At 41.0% G+C, this 19,204-nt stretch overlaps 1 protein-coding gene across 7 annotated transcripts in view; it reads right to left on the reverse strand.

Annotated features, from left to right (window-relative positions):
* The window catches only part of LOC112225196 (growth factor receptor-bound protein 14), a 69,845-nt gene that overhangs the window by 13,432 nt on the left and 37,209 nt on the right, over positions 1 to 19,204 (reverse strand). For 4 of the 7 annotated variants that reach the window (XM_024388916.2, XM_024388919.2, XM_024388918.2 and 1 more), the window contains one exon: positions 7,050 to 7,206. In XM_024388916.2, coding sequence (XP_024244684.1) covers positions 7,050 to 7,206 — 157 coding nt within the window. Of the gene's footprint in view, positions 1 to 7,049; positions 7,207 to 7,965; positions 8,289 to 9,011; positions 9,152 to 12,811; positions 12,899 to 12,994; positions 13,138 to 19,204 lie in introns of those variants that run through there. The other 3 variants (XM_024388922.2, XM_024388923.2, XM_024388921.2) reach the window with 3 other exon arrangements.

The following is a 19,204-nucleotide window of genomic DNA, read 5'->3' on the forward strand; positions in this document are numbered from 1 at the left end:
AGTTGTGTCAAGTTGGCTGGATGTCATTTGGGTGGTGGACCATTCTTGGTACACACGAGAAACTGTTGAGCGTGAAAAACCCTGCAGCATTGCAGTTCTTGACACACTCAAACCAGTGCGCCTGGCACCTATTAGCATATCCCGTTCAAAGGCACTTAAATCTTTTGTCTTGCCTATTCAACCTCAATGGCACGTACACAATCCATGTCTCAATTGTCTCAAGGCTTAAAAATCCTTCTTTAACCAATCTCCTCCCCTTTATCTACACTCATTGAAGTGGATTTAACAAGTGACATCAATAAGGGATCATGGCTTTCACCTGTCTTCAACTGGCCAGTCTGTCATGGAAAGAGTTCTTAATGTTTTGTACACTCAGTGTACAATTTTGTCTAGTATGTCATGGGCATGAGACTAACAACGGGAATTCCAAACCACCCATTCTATAAAAAATCTGATTCACTCCAAATGTTGATGCATTGAAAGGATGGCCACACTATACCAGTAGATAAATATTAGCATGCGCTAAAATATGCACAAAAAAAGACAGGAAAAAAATGTCATGAAGCATAAGTCCAAATGACACTAAAATGTGGAACGTAAGTCCATGGTACATGCCTAAACTTTGGCAAATAATTATTTGCATATGTAACACTAATGCTCAAAATCTGTTAATTAAAACATTGTGATTAGTATATAATTTATTGTTGCTCCATTATATGGTCTGAACGTATTGGAAAGGGGATATTTGAAACCGAAAGTCCTGCCACTTGCGCAGTCAGCATATTATATATATATACACACACACACACACACACACACACACACACACACATATACACATACATACCTTTATTTTTTACATCTTTATTTAACTAGGCAAGTCAGTTAATTGGGATAGGGGGCAACATTTTCACTTTTGGATGAATAGCGTGCCCAGAGTGAACTGCCTCCTACTCAGTTCCAGATGCTAATATATGTATATTATTATTAGTATTGGATAGAAAACACTCAGAAGTTTCTATAACTGTTTGAAAGATGTCTGTGAGCATAACAGAACTCATATGGCAGGCAAAAACCTGAGAAAAAATCCAAACAGGAAGTGGGAAATCGGAGGTTTGTAGTTTTTGAACTCAGCCCTATCGAATACAGTGGGATATGGGTCGAGATGCACTTCCTAAGGCTTCCACTAGATGTCAACCGTCTTTAGAAACTTGAATGAGGCTTTACTGTGAAGTGGGACCGGATGAGAGCTCTTTGAGTCAGTGGTCTGGCAGAGTGTCACAGCCTCATGACGCGCAGTCACGAGAGAGTTAGCTCGTTCCATGGCTTTTCTACAGACAATGGAATTCTCCGGTTGGAACATTATTGATATTTTATGGTTAAAACATCCTAAAGATTGATTCTATACTTAGTTTGACAAGTTTATTCGACCTGTAATATAACTTTTTGAACGTTTCGTCCGACTGGACCAGATCGCTCTTTTGGATTTGTTTACCAAAGCCCTAACAAAAGAAGGTATTGGACATAAATGGCCATAAATGGACATTATCGAACAAAACAAGCATTTATTGTGGAACTGTGATTCCTGGGAGTGCATTCTGATGAATATCAAAAAAGGTAAGTGAATATTTATAACGCTATTTATGAATAATGTCGACTACCCAACATGGTGGATATTTCTCTGGCTGGTTTGGGCTCCGAGCGATGTTCTCAGATTATGCTTTTTCCGTAAAGTTTAAAAAAAATCTGACACAGCGGTTGCATTAAGGAGAAGTGTATCTAAAGTTCCATGCATAGCACTAGAATTTTCATCAAAATTTATAATGAGCATTTCTGTGAATTCAGGTGGCTCTCTGCACAATCACCGCGTGTTTTAGAACTACTGAACGTAACGCGCCAATGTAAAATTAGATTTTTTTGATATAAATATGCACTTTATCGAACAAAACATACATGTATTGTGTAACATGAAGTCCTATGAGTGTCATCTAATGAAGATCATCAAAGGATAGTGATTCATTTTCTCTATTTGTGCTTTTTGTGACTCCTCTCTTTGGCTGGAAAATGGCTGGGTTTTCTGTGAGTTGGTGGTGACCTAACATAATCATTTGTGGAGCTTTCACTGTAAAGCATTTTTGAAAATCAGACACTGTGGCTGGATTAACGAGAAAGTTACCTTTAAAATAGTGCCTAATACTTGTATATGTTTGAGACATTTGATTTCTGTTGATTTGTATTTGGCGCCCTGCAATTTCATTGGCTGTTGGCGAGGGGTTCCGCTATTCTTAATTTCAATGACAGCCTAGGAACGGTGGGTTAACTGCCTTGTCCAGGGGCAGAACGACAGATTTTTACCTTGTTAGCTCAGGGATTCAATCTTGCAACCTTACGGTTAACTAGTCCAACGCTCTAACCACCTGCCTCACGAGGCGCCTGCCTGTTACGCGAATGCAGTAAGAAGCCAAGGTAAGTTGCTAGCTAGCATTAAACTTATCCTATAAAAAAACAATCAATCATAATCACTAGTTATAACTACACATGGTTGATGATATTACTAGTTTATCTTGCGTGTCCTGCGTTGCATATAATCGATGCGGTGAGCATTCGCGAAAAAGGACTGCCGTTGTTCCAACGTGTACCTAACCATAAACATCCACGCCTTTCTTAAAATCGATACACAGAAGTATACATTTTTAAACCTGCATATTTAGCCAAAAGAAATGCAGGTTAGCAGGCAATATTAACCAGGTGAAAGTGTGTCACTTCTCTTGCGTTCATTGCACGCAGAGTCAGGGTATATGCAACAGTTTGGGCCGCCTGGCTCATTGCGAACTTATTTGCCAGAATTTTACGTAATTATGACATAACATTGAAGACTGTGCAATGTAACAGGAATATTTAGACTTATGGATGCCACCCGTTAGATAAAATACGGAACGGTTCCGTATTTCAATGAAATAAACATTTTGTTTTCGAGATCGTTTCCAGATTCGACCATATTAATGGCCTAAGGCTTGTATTTCTGAGTGTTATGATGTTATAATTAAGTCTATGATTTGATAAAGCAGTCTGACTGAGCAATGGTAGGCACCAGCAGGCTCGTAAGCATTCATTCAAACAGCACTTTCTTGCATTTTGCCAGCAGCTCTTCGCAATGCTTCAAGCATTGCGCTGTTTATGACTTCAAGCCTATCAACTCCCAAGATTAGGCTGGTGTAACCGATGTGAAATGGCTAGCTAGTTAGCGGGGTGCGCGCTAATAGCGTTTCAAACGTCACTCGCTCTGAGACTTGGAGTGGTTGTTCCCTTTGCTCTGCATGGGTAACGCTGCTTAGAGGGTGGCTGTTGTCGATGTGTTCCTGGTTTGAGCCCAGGTAGGAGCGAGGAGAGGGACGGAAGCTATACTGTTACACTGGCAATACTAAACTGCCTATAAGAACACCCAATAGTCAAAGGTATATGAAATACAAATGGTATAGAGAGAAATAGTCCTACAACCTAAAACCTCTTACCTGGGAATATTGAGGACTCATGTTAAAAGGAACCATCAGCTTTCATATGTTCTCATGTTCTGAGCAAGGAACTTAAACGTTAGCTTTCTTACATGTCACATATTGCACTTTTACTTTCTTCTCCAACACTGTTTTTGCATTATTTAAACCAAATTGAACGTTTCATTATTTATTTGAGGCTAAATTGATTTTATTTATGTATTATATTAAGTTAAAATAAGTGTTCATTCAGTATTGTTGTAATTGTCATTATTACAAATAAGTAAAAAAATTAATCGGCATTGGCATTTTTTGGCCCTCCAATAAATCGGTATCGGCGTTGAAAAAGCATAATCGGTCGAGAGAGAGATATATATATATATATATATATATATATATATATACACTTAAAAATAATGACCTGCTGCATTCAAAGATGCAACCTACAGCACTAGACTTAACGTCACTTGTCTCATCCTTGTGGTATTGAGAGATAAACATGGTCATGCTGATTGTACATAAAGGTAGATCGCAATCTCTCATGTACGAACTTTGTTATCCAACGGCTCATGTGCAACTTTGGTCATCCTGTGAACCCCGTTCATTGTTGATCACAGCTATATTTATTATTTCTAGTTATCGAACTTTACTCATCCTTTGAACCTCAAATGCATATTCATCGTTCCAATGGAAAGCAGCGGTTTTTCAGGCAGTCATCTGGAATGCTGCACAGCCATTTGAGGCTGAGTAATTCCCATAGTATAACCACAGCCGGGGCAAGGCGGGCTGCCGCATGGTCATCAGACCCAAATCCTAGTCAGGGTCTATTACAGCCAATAAAGCAATGGCTGTCTAGTATCGTTAGAGAAGGAAAAAAAAGGTATAATTTCATCGCCACATAAGCACTGCATTAAGCGCTGAAAGGGCTTAGAGAATGAATAATGCAAAAATTGTACATCTAAGTCGAGTAGCACTTCATTACAAACTCAGTGAAAGCAGATGTGCTTCTGTTTTAGAAGTAGTTTGAAGTGCAAGCTTTATTTGGCTTGACCAAGATGAGTGAATCAGGCCAGAGATTGTTAGAGGTTCAAAGGGCTCTAAAAGGTCGAGAGGAACTAATTAGTCTATCCCAAATGGCACATAGGGCTCTGGTCAAAAGTAGTGCACTATATTAGGGAATAGGGTGCCATTTGGGGGACAAAAGCAATATTTTATGTCAGTATGATATAACATGGCACAAAAGATGCTGAGATGCCTTGCAATGTAGTCATATGTAAGGTTCTTTACAGGGTTGCAAAATACTAGTTAACAGGTTTTCCAGAAACCCAGGTTAGAATATGCCTGGATTTAAGAGTGATTGAGCAGGAAATCAAGGAATCCACCCACCGGGATTTCCAGAAAACACGGGCACTTTGGAACCCTAGTTCTTTATAGTTTTACGGCTTCTTTATAATGACAACAGTTAGGAGCTTGTTAGCTCAATGCTTCATCAACAGGAAACAATTGACTATTGGAATAAAAAGAGGTTGTGTTTTAGCTGATTCTTTTCACAAGTTTCTTTTCCAAAGGGTCATTTGCATTTAGGGATTAATTGAGTGTTTTCTGCATACACCGAACAAAAATATAAATGCAACAAAGATTTTACTGAGTTACAGTTCAAATAAGGAAATCAGTCAATTGAAACAAATTCATAAGGGCCTAATCTATGGATTTCTGGGAATACAGATGCCTAAAAAAAAAAGACATAGGGGCGTGGATCAGAAAACCAGTCAGTATCTGGTGTATCCACCATTTGCCTCATGCAGCGCGATACATCTTCTTCATATTGACTTAAGGCTGTCGATTGTGGCCTTTGGAAAGTTGCTGGATATTGCGGAAACTTGAACACGCTGTCGTACACGATGATCCAGAGCATCCCAAACATCCTCAATGGGTGACATGTCTGGTGAGTATGCAGGCCATGGAAGAACTGGGCCATTTTCAGCTTCCAGGAATTATGTACAGATCCTTGCGACATGGGGCCGTGCATTATCATGCTGAATGAGGTGATGGCAGCAGATGAATGGCACGGCAATGGGCCTCAGGATCTCGTCACAGTATCTCTGCGATTTCAAAATATCATCGATAAAATGCAATTGTGTTTGTTGTCCATAGCTTATGCCTGCCCATACCCCCACCACCTGTTCACAACATTGAAATCAGCAAACCGCTTGCCCACACAACACCATAAATGCTGTCTGCCATCTGCCCGGTACAGTTAAAATCAGGATTTATCCGTGAAGAGCACACTTCTATGTGCCAGTGGCCATCGAAGGTGAGCATTTGCTGACTGAAGTTGGTTACGACGCCGAACTGCAGTCAGGTTAAGACCCTGGTGAGGACGACAACCACGCAGATGAGCTTCCCGAGACTGTGCAGAAATTCTTTGGTTGTGCAAACCCACAGTTTCATCAGCTGTCCGGGAGCCTGGTCTCAGACAATCTCGCAGGTGGGGAAGCCGGATGTTGAGGTCCTGGTGTTGTTACACGTGGTCTGCGGTTGTGAGGCCAGTTGGACGTACTGGTAAATTCTCTAAAACGACTTTGGAGGAAGCTTATGGTAGAGAAATTAATATTCAATTCTCTGGCAAAAGCTCTGTTGGACATTCCTGCAGTCAGCATGCCAATTGTGCGCTCCCTCAAAACTTGAGACATCTGCAGCACTGTGTTGTCTGACAAAATTGCACATTTTAGAGTGGCCTTTTATTATGTCCAGCACAAGGTGTACCTGTGTAATAATCATGCCGTTTAATCAGCTTCTTGATATGAGACACCAGTCAGGTGGATGAATTATCTTGGCAAAGGATAAATGCTCACTAACAGGGAAGTAAACAAATCTGTGCACACAATTTGACCGAAATAAGCTTTTTGTGCATATGGAACATTTCTGGGATCTTTGACATCAGCTCATGAAACCAACACTTTACATGTTCTGTTTATATTCTTGTTCAGTTAAGCTCATCTGAAATGAACACTTAAAAAAATATAGAATTCCACATTACAGTCATGCCAATAAAGTCAAGGAGAAAAGGAGAGACTCAGAGCAACACTGCAGACTTTAGGACACACCTTACTAAACTGGTTGAATGATAACAGCACATTTCCAGCAAATTCAATGCTTTCAAGACTCAATGAAATAATGAACAGAACAGATGGATAAATTGTGCAATGTAAGCTGCTGAGAAATGGTAAGGCTACACCTGTAGGAAGATTGGAGTCACCGTTGCTGTTCGATTAACTCCTTGCTGATCAACTTGGTGGTATCTTTCCAAAGAGCAGAATCACACTGCAGTGTGCCACAGAAAGAATCATAAAAAAAAAAACTGTATCCGGTTTAGGGTTATGCACTCACTAAACCGAATCTTGTGCACATCCTCATCACTATTACGCAGTAATCTAAGGTTGTATTCACTTTTTTTTACGTAGAAGATTGTGTCTATTTGATACTGTACTTGTAAAACGGCTTCGTCTTAATTACCCCTGGTGGGATAAATAAAGTCGTTTTGAATTAAATTCTTACCTATGCTTAGATGGGTGAGATGCTCAAACAGAGTCCAGCTGTGGTCGTCAATGCAGTGATTCTTCAGGACAAACAGCTGGCATATGTCCCGGGCTGTGATGTCAGTGGGAACCTCTACTGTTCGACTTGTATTGTCCTCATTATACACTTTGATTACCTGCAGTGAAACAAAACACATTGACTTGAACAACATATGTATCAGAAAATTTCAGAGCTTGCTTTATATGTACATTTAAAATACATACCACACATATGTACATTAAATAAAAACACACATTAAATATACATCAATCTTTACAAATAACCAACTAGGCAAGAAATAGTGGTCAGAAAATTTCAAACACATGCGATTTTCAAAATGTTCTCCAAGCTTTATAGGATATTAGGCATGTCAAATCTCATCTTTGTCAAAGTCCATGATAATTCTACCCCATAATCATTCAACCCACACACAAGAGCACAAAATTCTCCCAAAAGTTGATAAATGTATCCCTAACAAAGTAGCCTACTGCGTGCAGGTTAGAGTTTTTCCATCGTAAATCTTGTTCTGGAGACAGCTCTGCACTAGCTGGCACAGCCACAAAGTCTGAACATTTTAAACCTAACCCTAACCACACTGCTAACCCTAACTTAAACATAAGACTAACCATTTTTTCTTTTCATACATTTTTATTTGGAATTTGCAGCCTGCCTATCTAAAATGGGAAAGTGACCAGTCCTGCCTCCAGGACAAGACACGACAAACATCAACGTGCCTACTGCGTAGCCTATTGTTCGAATTACCTTGTCCTTCTTTTTCCTTCTTCACAGCAGGTATATTACAGCTCTGCATTAAAAAGCTCTCAGAGAATCTCAACCGTCATGCAATATTAACACAAAACAAGCTACTAACAAATCATCTGACATCACAACTTACCTTTCGGTTGGGAGACAAGACCTGTGAATTTGAGCTAACTCTGCAGCCTATATAGGGCTGAGTGCACAGCATTGTAAACCGGGCTTTTAGTGAGGAACATGCATCAGACAGGCAGACAGTGCAGAGCCGAACAGAACAGAGCCGAGTAGCGAGTCAGTATCAGCTGGGAAGCGGAAAGTAGAGCCCGCTCTCCCTCTCTTTCTCCTCTCTTTACTGCAGTGGGGCAGAAATGAGCTAATTAGAAAGAGCTGCCTCTGAGCACAGCGTTTTCCTGACTCCACAGATATATGTCACCGGGGCTATGGCCCAATCACCTGCTACCTTTCCCCCCCAAGTAAAAGAGCCCAGGATCAGCCTGCTCTGCTCCACACAGCCCAGGAGGAGGAGGAGAAAAGAGTCAAAAGGCTCACTCCCCCTCCCTATTCACACAGCCATGGCAATTTGAGTTCTTAGCATAAAGCCCTGCGTGAGCTCTAAAGCCATTACAAAGGTGCTGGTTAAATGTAATGCTAGTTGGGTCAACTCCGTCTAAAGTTGACAGGGGTGGGCGGGGAGAAGGGAGGAAGAGAGTCACAGTAAAGACCAACTGGCTGCCTCTTTCTGTGTGCACGGGTCTCTGTGCCTTGGTTTAAGGCGGATCGTGGGGTAGGATGCACCAGCCCTCTTTTGTGGAGTGAAACGAGGCCACAGTGCTCCAGCCGAGCTGGGGTCAGCGCCCTTAAGGAGCCCGCAGCGAATCACAACCACCAACTATGACGTCACCCCTCAATGAAGTAAAAAAAGAAAATCTTGTTTTTAAAATGTCAGTGCCGAGATTTACAAGACCCAAAAACAACGTAAGGATCCCCCTTTGCGGGTACCTAACAAAAGCCAAGGGACTGCATTACTGGGATTACTTTAATGTCCTTTTGGTGAGTTGTCTGTACAGTACAGACGGACAAGCTAACAATGACACACTAATCATCTCATACATTGCAGTAACACTGAAGTCACGGAGGTTGAAGTAAAAAGCCGAAGATGATAATCTCAAAGCCCAGAGCACTTACTGTATAAAACATTACATTGCATCCAATGCATTTCCAGCGGTAGAAATGACAAAAGCAACAAACAAAAACAAAAAAAAGATAAACTGTGTGAAGGAGCCTCTAAATCAGGCTGTGGAAAAAAACATCTAGGCAGGAATCTAGTTGTGTCCCTCTGTGGAAGTCACTTCCTGAGAATTTGCCAAATCAAATCTCCAAAGGATCGTGTTTCATGGAGGAACAGGGCAGGGTTTGTCAGGGGGTGAAACAGCTTTTACTGCGTTACTCCTGCAGATGACGGGTTGACATTAGTTCCTCCACACAAATACACTGGACACGATGCTACACTACACAAGGTTAGGATTTGTGTGTCAGGAAGATATTTTAATATATATGTATAGGAAAACCCAAGTAAAAAAAAATGATATAGGACTTGCGATTTTTCCAATAGAATCCTGTAGGGTTTTCACAATCCGATAAGATTTTGTTCCACCTCTTTCAGAATCCTATTAGACTGCTTTTTCCCCCGATTGGAAATCAAAAGTAATCATATTGGATCCTATAGGATTCTCACAATCCTAAAATATTTTATATCAGTCCTTAATGGACTACTTTAAGTAATCCTATAGGTTTTTGCCTTGTAGGGTTTTGTCACCCCAATCAGAATCCTATTACAACTTTTTATTTATTTATTATAGTTTGTCATAATTTGTTCCAGTGCAATACAACACGAATTACAACATTTTTGTTGATTGGAAACTGTTCTATATGACTACCAGTACAGTGCACCTTTTTCAATAAAACACCCAAAATGAATGATGACAGAAACATTTGTGTATTCATTTTGAGATATTGCTTCACGAAAATGCTACACATGTATTATAAAAGTACTGTAGTGTTACGCCTCGATCACAGCGACATTGCGTTTTGGGTACACCAGAAGTACTTTAAAATGTCCAATGGAAACACTGCATTTGCCCCACAGCATTGCATGGCAGAGGCAGTTGCAGTGCGATCTGTGTGGCGAATTCGTTGGATTTATCGAACGTATGCATAAAAATTGTATACGTAGACGGCTTGACAGAAATGGTAGCAGAAGGTGAACGTTGAACTTTTGTTGCACAGATATCCACATTCTGCTGCGTACCATTTAGCAAAAAGACACTGTAGGTGTGATCGAGGCATTGTGCATACTCCCTGTAGCACTCGGTCTCATTATATTTAGCAATAAAACAAATTTGGTCTGTATGTCCTTTTTGGAGTGTTCCGCAAAGCTAGATATAATCTGTGTGCATATCTCTTGACTAATAACTATGTTTACCCACTACAGAGATCTTTGGAAAAATATTTGGTGAGGTTTTTGAAAATGCATTCAACACTCTGCAATAAAAAAAATCTGCTGATTCGGTCCTCATTCGGTGTCCTACATTCCGTATCTGGAGATACAAGATTGCAGACAGCAAAAAAGTTCACAACTAACGAACAAAAAAATGCATAATTCATTCTAATGAGTCCTTCAACAGACTTGAGCCCACACTAGCATCTACATGCGCCGGCTCTCGCCTATATCGATTCGATCATTGTTCAGAACATGCTGGGATGTTTCAACTAGGGTTGAAATGACTGGCCTCGGTATCCATGATAAATCACTTTGGACCAAGGGGAGTCAAATGAACAGAGAAGCCAGATAAAATGCCACTGTGAACTGCTGCGTTCTGTATCAATGAGCACAAAGAGGTGCGTTCATCAGGTAGCCATGCTGCGCCATGTGCCCACCTGCACCTGCTTTAATTTCACAGCTCTGTTTCCGTCTGCCAAATTCCCTTTTTATTTTATTTTTATAGTGTCATTACATTAATATAGTGTGGATGCTTTACAAAAAGCTTTCCTAGAAAGACAGATAAAGTCTAAAACCTGCAGTTTTCTGCCAATTAAAAAAAAAAAAAATTCTCTTCATTATACCATGTTCAAAGACGACACTAAAATATGACAACAAATCCGAAGAGGGTGAACACATAAGGACTACTTAATGACTCAGTTGAAGTGAAAAAGTAGTCCAGAGCACATGCAGGCAACCTGGCCTGTGCAACTAAATACCAAAAGTGCATTTCAGTCCAAAAGTAAATGTGAAGTGTGCTCGCGATTTAAGTTCAGATAGTCAGTCATTCTGGAACTGCGGGAACTTAACACAATGACATACACTGTGCAGGGACTGACATGGGAGAGTGCTGAGGGAAATAAGATAAGAGTGGGCCAACAGTGATAAGGTTGATGACAGGGCTAAGCAGCGCTACGAGCTTTGAACCAGTACTAACTGCAACCCACATTTTTAGCCCCGGCCTTCCCCGTCGACGGCCACACGGTTGCACATACAAATTGTACAGACACTCTGGGAGAAAAGGAACATGGTCTCCAATTGAGACAAAAAAGGGAGGGAAAATCCAGACAGACAAAAAGGGCTGGCCTAAATATAGATTTGTCTATGCTTTGCTAACAACGCTATAAAAGTCCTCGTTATCTCAAGGACAGGGTTGCGGACACCGGTTTGCTAATTTGCGTGTGCTAGTTTTACCTTGAACTCCACTCCCACAGCTGCAGCTCTATCTGTGAGTGCCACAGCAGTGGCCTCAGCCCTGGGCTCGGCTCAGTGTGTAACAACCATACATCCCCAGTGCCCTTCACTACAGCAAAAGCACTGGATAAGCTCAGTTAGCCATGCTACACCTAAACATGCTTGAACTCCCTGCCCGTCTGGACACAGCAGTCCTAGGTGCTACACCTGGGCCGATGCAGTCTCTTGGCCCTACTGCTCTCATCTTGAGGCATTTCAGTTGACCATTGTGCAGCTGCATATTCTGCGTTTCTGCCACGTAATGTCAAGCCTTTCATTTCATGATTAATGCAAAAAAACATATTTTAACAACACATTTTAAAAAGGGTACTCATAACACCAAACCAAGAATATGTTGGAGGACCATAAATAACCATAGGTCAAACATTTTACACATTTAACAGTGGAACTCCTCAGTGGTTCAACAGGCAACAGGCTCACATAGAACCTTGAAATGGCTCACTCTAGTGTCATTTTTGCCAAACAGGTTTTATAGACCGTTACAGACACATATTTCAACCGGTCAGATGTTAACTATTCCAAATGACTTCTACATGTATCCTTGGCGTGATATCATCATGGCATTGGGCTGTCCAAGTCAGAGTTCACAGGGTCTTTTGAAATACGTGGACAAAATTGTGTTTTAATGTCAACCATGGGGGGGGTTTATTCCCTCTCACTTTTTAATAAGTGCGTTGACTGCAAAATTGTATCACATTTCTATTCAGCTGAAAGATCTAGGGAAGCGCATGATGAAAAATATAGGCCTGCTTGTCACACACACACACACACGAGGAGGCTAGCTAACCTCCGAAGAAGCATAGCTGCTCCAATCACTGCCATATACTGTACCTCAGCAGTAAAGGGGAAAACATACTGAAGACAAATCTATGAATTTAATGTAAAAAAGATAATAATAATTAAAAAAGCAAATGTGATGACTGATGGGAAACTGATAGAACAACTGAAGCACAATCCAAAAGGATGAAATAAAAACTCCTGTATCTCTGGACTGGAGGGATTTTTTCTTCTGAACTCCAGGCCAAACTGGTTCAGAAAAGTGGATGAATAAACTGTTTTTCCACTTTTAGTTTCAGAGTGGTTTAGTCGAATCCCATTGTACGATTTAACACGGACACACTACTAGGACAGTTAAAGAAAGCAGAAGTCATGCACAGTGTGGCAAAGGGGAAATTACAAGCACGTTTCCTACCCGCTTCTGAAGACAAAGTGGAGTAATGGCAGGCAAGGTGACTCTTCTCACATGGAAGTTCATGCTTCTTTCCTCAGTACACAACAACTAAAATAAATCATATCCATATATCGAAGTTGTAAATACTGGTATTATATAGATTTCAGAAAAATCAAACATGCAATGTCATACTTAGTATATTACCTTAATATGCAGAAGACTCTTCTCTAAGTGATTCTACTGTATGCTATAGAATACACGTTGTATCGTATATCTCCCTACACTGAGGTCGTGCACAATGAATGTGTGAGACAGAGAAGTCATCGCTGTGCAAGAAACTCCTCCTTTGTCCTTGGAAATCTAAAAAAGTTTTTTTTTTTTTTTTAAAGAAAGCCACTTTATCAAGCCACAAACAAGTCTTGATAAAAATAGTTCCAAGACAGACTATAGTTTACAATGCAGAAGCTCAGAGAAAGCCAGAAAGCTAAAAACGACAGAAAAAAAAAAATCAAGATTAAACATCTGACACAAAAGTGAGTAGGTGTATTATTTATAGTAATATAGTTGCCCATTTCTAACAGCTCAGAGAAAATCTTTCCATTGGTACAAAAGCAACATGAAATAAAATAAAAAAATGCCTGAAAAGGGAAAACTGTGACGTAGTCGATGGCCAGTAATTTAGGAGGAGAATTGACACCCCCCCACCCCCCCCTTACCAGAACGTGTTTGTCTATTCAACAATATCATTGTACTACAATCTCCTGCAATAAATCCAAATGTGAAGTGTATAAATGTTGTCAACTTTCAAATAAATGTAATTTGCAAATATGTCCACAAGAATATCTGGCAAATCACATTTGACATGAATGACATAAATTTCTCCACATTTCGTATCGTAAAAAGCGTGTAAGTCAAGTACAGCTATAGGCAATGGACAATAGTGCATTGCTGATATCATATCTATACGACACTACAGCAAGGAAAAGATGTGGTTGGCAAAGAGGAATGGGGACGCGAGGAAGAGTTTGGGAGACTGTATGAATTGGGGGCTTCAAAATAGCTCTGCGCCAAGTTGTTCCCACAGCGACAATTGCCACAATTCATCATCATCTACATCTGTTTTACTGTAAGGATGAACAAAGAAGTCTCTGAAATGAGCAGCCTCACACAGTATGCATTAAGAGTTAATGATGTAATAATGAAAGTCACTCAATGGTCTGATAAGGATGAGTTACACAGCAAATATGATTATGTATTTCAATACATTTTTTGGTCAATGGTAAAAGAGGATTGGGCCCTGACAAAACCTCTATTTTAATTCTGACAACGCTAAACAATTATATTAGCTCCCTTGGCTATTCTGCCAAATGTTTCTGCTGATAAGCTTCAACTTGGATAAAAAGTTCAAGGAAGAGATAAAAAAAGGGGGGAATTTGATAATGATGATAAGTGGTGTTTTTGTTGGAGTGTTCAAGTGTTTCTTATGTTTTATTAAAAAGGAAAAGCAGAAACATGTCCTTGGACACACGAAACTAGAAACATCCGACAGTGCTAGAGCTCTTTTCATAAAACGCAGTTATACAATTAGCTCTAGGCCCTATAATGGGTCACAGTCGAAAAGGGACCAGAAATGCATTGCTAGATACACACCAACACCATGCACAGGTCAGTACCGCTCTGCTACATATTTCTGTCTTTCCAAGTGCAGGGCAAAGCTCAACATTTGAGCCAAAACTCTCCTATTAATCTTAAAATGTTAAGCAGAGGAGGCAACTTCAGCTGAGGAAATACTACACTGACTTTATTATGAGAGAAACAACGAGACCAGATGTTCTTTTTTTAGTAGTATTATTTTACAGAAGGGCCGATAAATGATTTAAAATCAACAACATTCTATGGGCAGATAACGGCATACATTTGAATGAATTCAACAAGAAAACACATTATCCGGTTTTACGTACATTAATATGTCATTAAAAGTGCATGAAATGTACTAACACAGTATACAAGTCAGAATCAGACCATGTACTGTAGTTTAGACTAAATCTGGACACATTGTAGCAGTGGAAGGATTCCTCTCTCCTGATACTCTTTCATTCCTTCCTTCCCCCCCAGACCAGACCGGGCCGGGGGTGGGGGGGGGATTGCATGCAGCACAGCGGTGACTGTCATACAGCTTCCCTCATGAGTACGGAGGAGGAGTCCATCCCAAGCTCACAGTTTATCTGGGATCGCAGCACAACATGTTGTGAATCGCACAGACAAGCAGACGCTGCTAGTTATCGGAGTGCAAAAAATGAATTTGGATTAATGGAGCCAAATTGATAACGGAGTCTCCGCAACTCTCATAACAAAGCCTGCTCCAGACATTCTGTCCTTGACCAGGGCTCGATTCAAACAAGATCCTTTCACAGGCCCCGTCAGAGCCGAGCAGGGATCACACACACACAGCAGGGCAGGAGGAACTGTTTCTGACCCCACATGCCTGCAAATAAAACAAACTCTGGCAAATGCAGGTCTACAATTATGCATGAATGCCTTTGTTGAGCGGTATGGGAGTAGAAACCTCGCTATCAATGTACTCCTTTCTTTCAACTGTACAGTCAGTCCACTCAAATGGATATTCTCAATCCATATCACAAGAGTGTATTATCTGCTCGTAGACCTTTACACGCCTACCCCGTATACAGGTTAAAAATGGCAGATTTGGACACTGATAAACGGCAGTGACTGTACAGTAACATGCTATACATGATGTCAGAGCTCAGGTTCTCCACTTTACAGCGCTGTATGGGATTCAACTGACAGCAGTTCTAGATGTGAGCACCAAGCACAACGAGAAGATGCGCCCCTCATCCCTCCCGCTAATTGAGCTACTTTTACATATATGTTTTGTTTGTGTGTGTGGAAAGCTGTAGATCAAATGGTAGGCGATATATTTTGAAAGCTGAGACGTTGAGGATTATAATAAATAGAGCTTTGATGTCATATAAGCAAACCACACACCCGTGAGTCCAAATATGCGCTTCACATTTCCATATTCTAATATTCATGTAATTTACAATAACAAACGTTTATGATCCCCGTGTTTGACATACAGTTACAAGGACGACATCACACAGTGGTTTGTTCTGAACAGAATGAGCCCGTTTGTTCCATTGTGAAGGAAATGCGCTCATGACTCCATTCTATGGGCACTTAAATTACTATCCGTTTCTCTGAAGCGCCTTAAAGTGGTCAAAAAAATAACTCATTTGTCATACATGAGTACAAGTAAAAGCTACACATCAAATTCCTTAAACAAATCAGACGGCACAATGTTTTTAAACATCCAGGGGCACACTCCAACACATTTAGAAACTCAGTATTTGTGTTTAGTGAGTCTGCCAGATCTGAGGCAGTAGGGGATGACAACACGTTATATTGATAGGTGCGTGAATTGGACCATATTGCTGTCCGGCCTGAGTATTCATAATGTAACAAGTACTTAATGGAAAATGTACAGAAGTAAAACATACATATATTCTTTAGGATTGTAGTGGAGGAAGTACAATTTTTCAAAATTATATATAATAGAGTACAGATACCCCCCCAAAACTACTTAATTAGTACGTCAAAGTATTTTTTAATTAGTTACTTTACACCACTGGTTAACATTATTGTATTACATAAAAGTAATTCCCATTTCCATTCTCATATCCTCCTTCACTGGTGCGTGACTTGACTGTGCCGGGCCTAACATCATAAGAGCATAAATCATCCACCCTAGACATGTATACACTAGGCTTTGTCGGTATCCAGATTGTCATACCGACCTTGTGCCATCCCAGGATATTCAGTAATACTGGCACTGAACACAAGGGGAGCTATTTTCAAAATTATTTGCAGGACAGACATCCCAGCTCATAAAGTCATGCAAGTAACTCATAAATTCTCCTTGCAGTTTTCTGCACACACACACAAAACCAATATTAGACAGCAAGTCTCTTGATCCAGGAGGGGATCCTCTGGTGTTACCAAGAGGGGCTTGATTGCAAGAAGCTAACCACTTACATATACATTTTAGTCACTTAGTAGAGACTTATCCAGAGCGACTTACAGTTAGTACCATTCATCTTAAGATAGCTAGATGGGCCAACCACATATCTCAGTCCTCAATCAAGTAGACATCACCAAAAGCACAACTAGAGATCACTTAGCACATTTTAGACAGTTAACTGAACAGTTAAATCAAAAATCAAAAATGCGCCGAATACAACAAGTGTAAACCTTACTGTGAAATGCTTACTTACAAGCCCTTAACCAACAGTGCAGTTCAAGAAGAGTTAAGAAAATATTTACTAAATAAACTAAAGTAAAAAATAATTAAAACGTAACACAATAACGAGGCTATATACAGGGGGTACCGGTATCGAGTCGGTGTGCGGGGGTACAGGTTAGAGGTAATTTAGGGGTAGGGGTGAAGTGACTAGGCATAGATAATAAAACAGTGAGTAGCAGCAGTGTACAAAACAAACTGAATAGTTATTAGGTATCCAAGATGGCGCAGCAGTCAGACGTCTTGTCGTGTCGTGTCCCTTGTATATATTTGTTTTTTTTCAGTTTTTTTAAACATATTTTTCTTTGTATATCTTTTAAAACATTTTTCTAAACCTCAACATCTAAATACTCTCCTGCAACCCGCCTCACCCAATGTAGCGTGGATCTGCTTTTTTTCTAAAGTATTTATATTTACTTCGGATCCGGAACCCCTCAACTGAAGCTAGCCAGCTAACTACCAGCTATCAGTCAGCAAACCATTGCTAGCGGTCATCAGCTAACCTTTAGCTCAGAAAGCTCTCTCCAGTTTTAACAACGCCACTCTAACCAGAGCATAACGGACCTATTATTTTTATCCCCGGATTCCCACCGCAAACGGAACTCTTTCATCTGGATCTTCACAACTAGCTAACTGCAACCACGGATGACTACTCCTGGCTAGCGTTTCCATCCACTTAGCTTGAAGCTAGCCCGGCCAGAGCTCCTGTGCTACCACCGAAGCATACTCCTGGGCTACAATATCCAGACCCACGACCGGTCTATCGATGTCACCGCATGAAGAGGCATAAACAGACATAACCCCCATCGCGACGTCCCCCAAAGGCTAACTTTCTAGCCCTTGCGATCTGCTTGCTTGCTAATTAGGCCTGCTAACTGCTAGCTTGTTTAGCCCCGGCCTACTAACTGTTCGCTTGTTAGCACAGGCCTGCTAACTGTCTGAATTGCCGCATCCCCAGCCAGCCCATCCACTCACTCACTGGACCCATATTTACTTTCAATCTTTTTGATTTTTAATTCGATTATACCTTCCGGTAACCTGCCTCACCCAATGTGATACGGAATCGCTATTATGTTTTATTTTTAGAACACATTCAAGAACCTCCAGAAGCTAACCAGCTACAAACTATTTAGTCATTGTTAGCCACTGCTAGCGGATTTTACCTTCAGCACAGCCAGCCAGTTTTTTTTAGCCTGGATAATACTCGCCAGTCTAGCTTCCCTGTCCCATCCACCGCTGCCCCCTGGACACTGTGATCACTTGGCTACATAGCTGATGCCTGCTGGACTGTCCATTAATCATGGTCCTCCATTCTGTTTGTTTATGTTTTATCTGTCGGCCCCAGCCGCACTCAGGCTCTGTGTGTAGTTAATCCGACTCTCTCTGCCTAATCAACGCCATTTTACCTGCTGTTGTTGTGCTAGCTGATTAGCTGTTGTTGTCTCACCTACTGGTTTAGCTAGCTCTCCCAATCAACACCTGTGATTACTGTATGCCTCGCTGTATGTCTCTCTCAAATGTCAATATGCCTTGTATACTGTTGTTCAGGTTAGTTATCATTGGTTTAGTTTACAATGGAGCCCCTAGTTCCACACTTCATACCCCTGATACCTCCTTTGTCCCACCTCCCACACATGCGGTGACCTCACCCATTACAACCAGCATGTCCAGAGATACAACCTCTCTTATCATCACCCAGTGCCTGGGCTTACCTCCGCTGTACCCGCACCCCACCATACCCCTGTCTGCGCATTATGCCCTGAATATATTCTACCATGCCCAGAAATCTGCTCCTTTTATTCTTTGTCCCCAAAGCTCTAGGCGACCAGTTTTGACAGCCTTTAGCCGTACCCTCATACTACTCCCCCTCTGTTCCGCGGGTGATGTGGAGGTAAACCCAGGCCCTGCATGTCCCCAGCACCCTCATTTGTTGACTTCTGAGATCGAAAAAGCCTTGGTTTCATGCATGTCAACATCAGAAGCCTCCTCCCTAAGTTTGTTTTACTCACTGCTTTAGCACACTCTGCTAACCCTGATGTCCTTGCCGTGTCTGAATCCTGGCTCAGGAAGGCCACCAAAAATTCTGATATTTCCAT

The sequence above is a fragment of the Oncorhynchus tshawytscha genome, linkage group LG26 (assembly GCF_018296145.1).
Source record: "Oncorhynchus tshawytscha isolate Ot180627B linkage group LG26, Otsh_v2.0, whole genome shotgun sequence".
Lineage (NCBI taxonomy): Eukaryota > Metazoa > Chordata > Actinopteri > Salmoniformes > Salmonidae > Oncorhynchus > Oncorhynchus tshawytscha.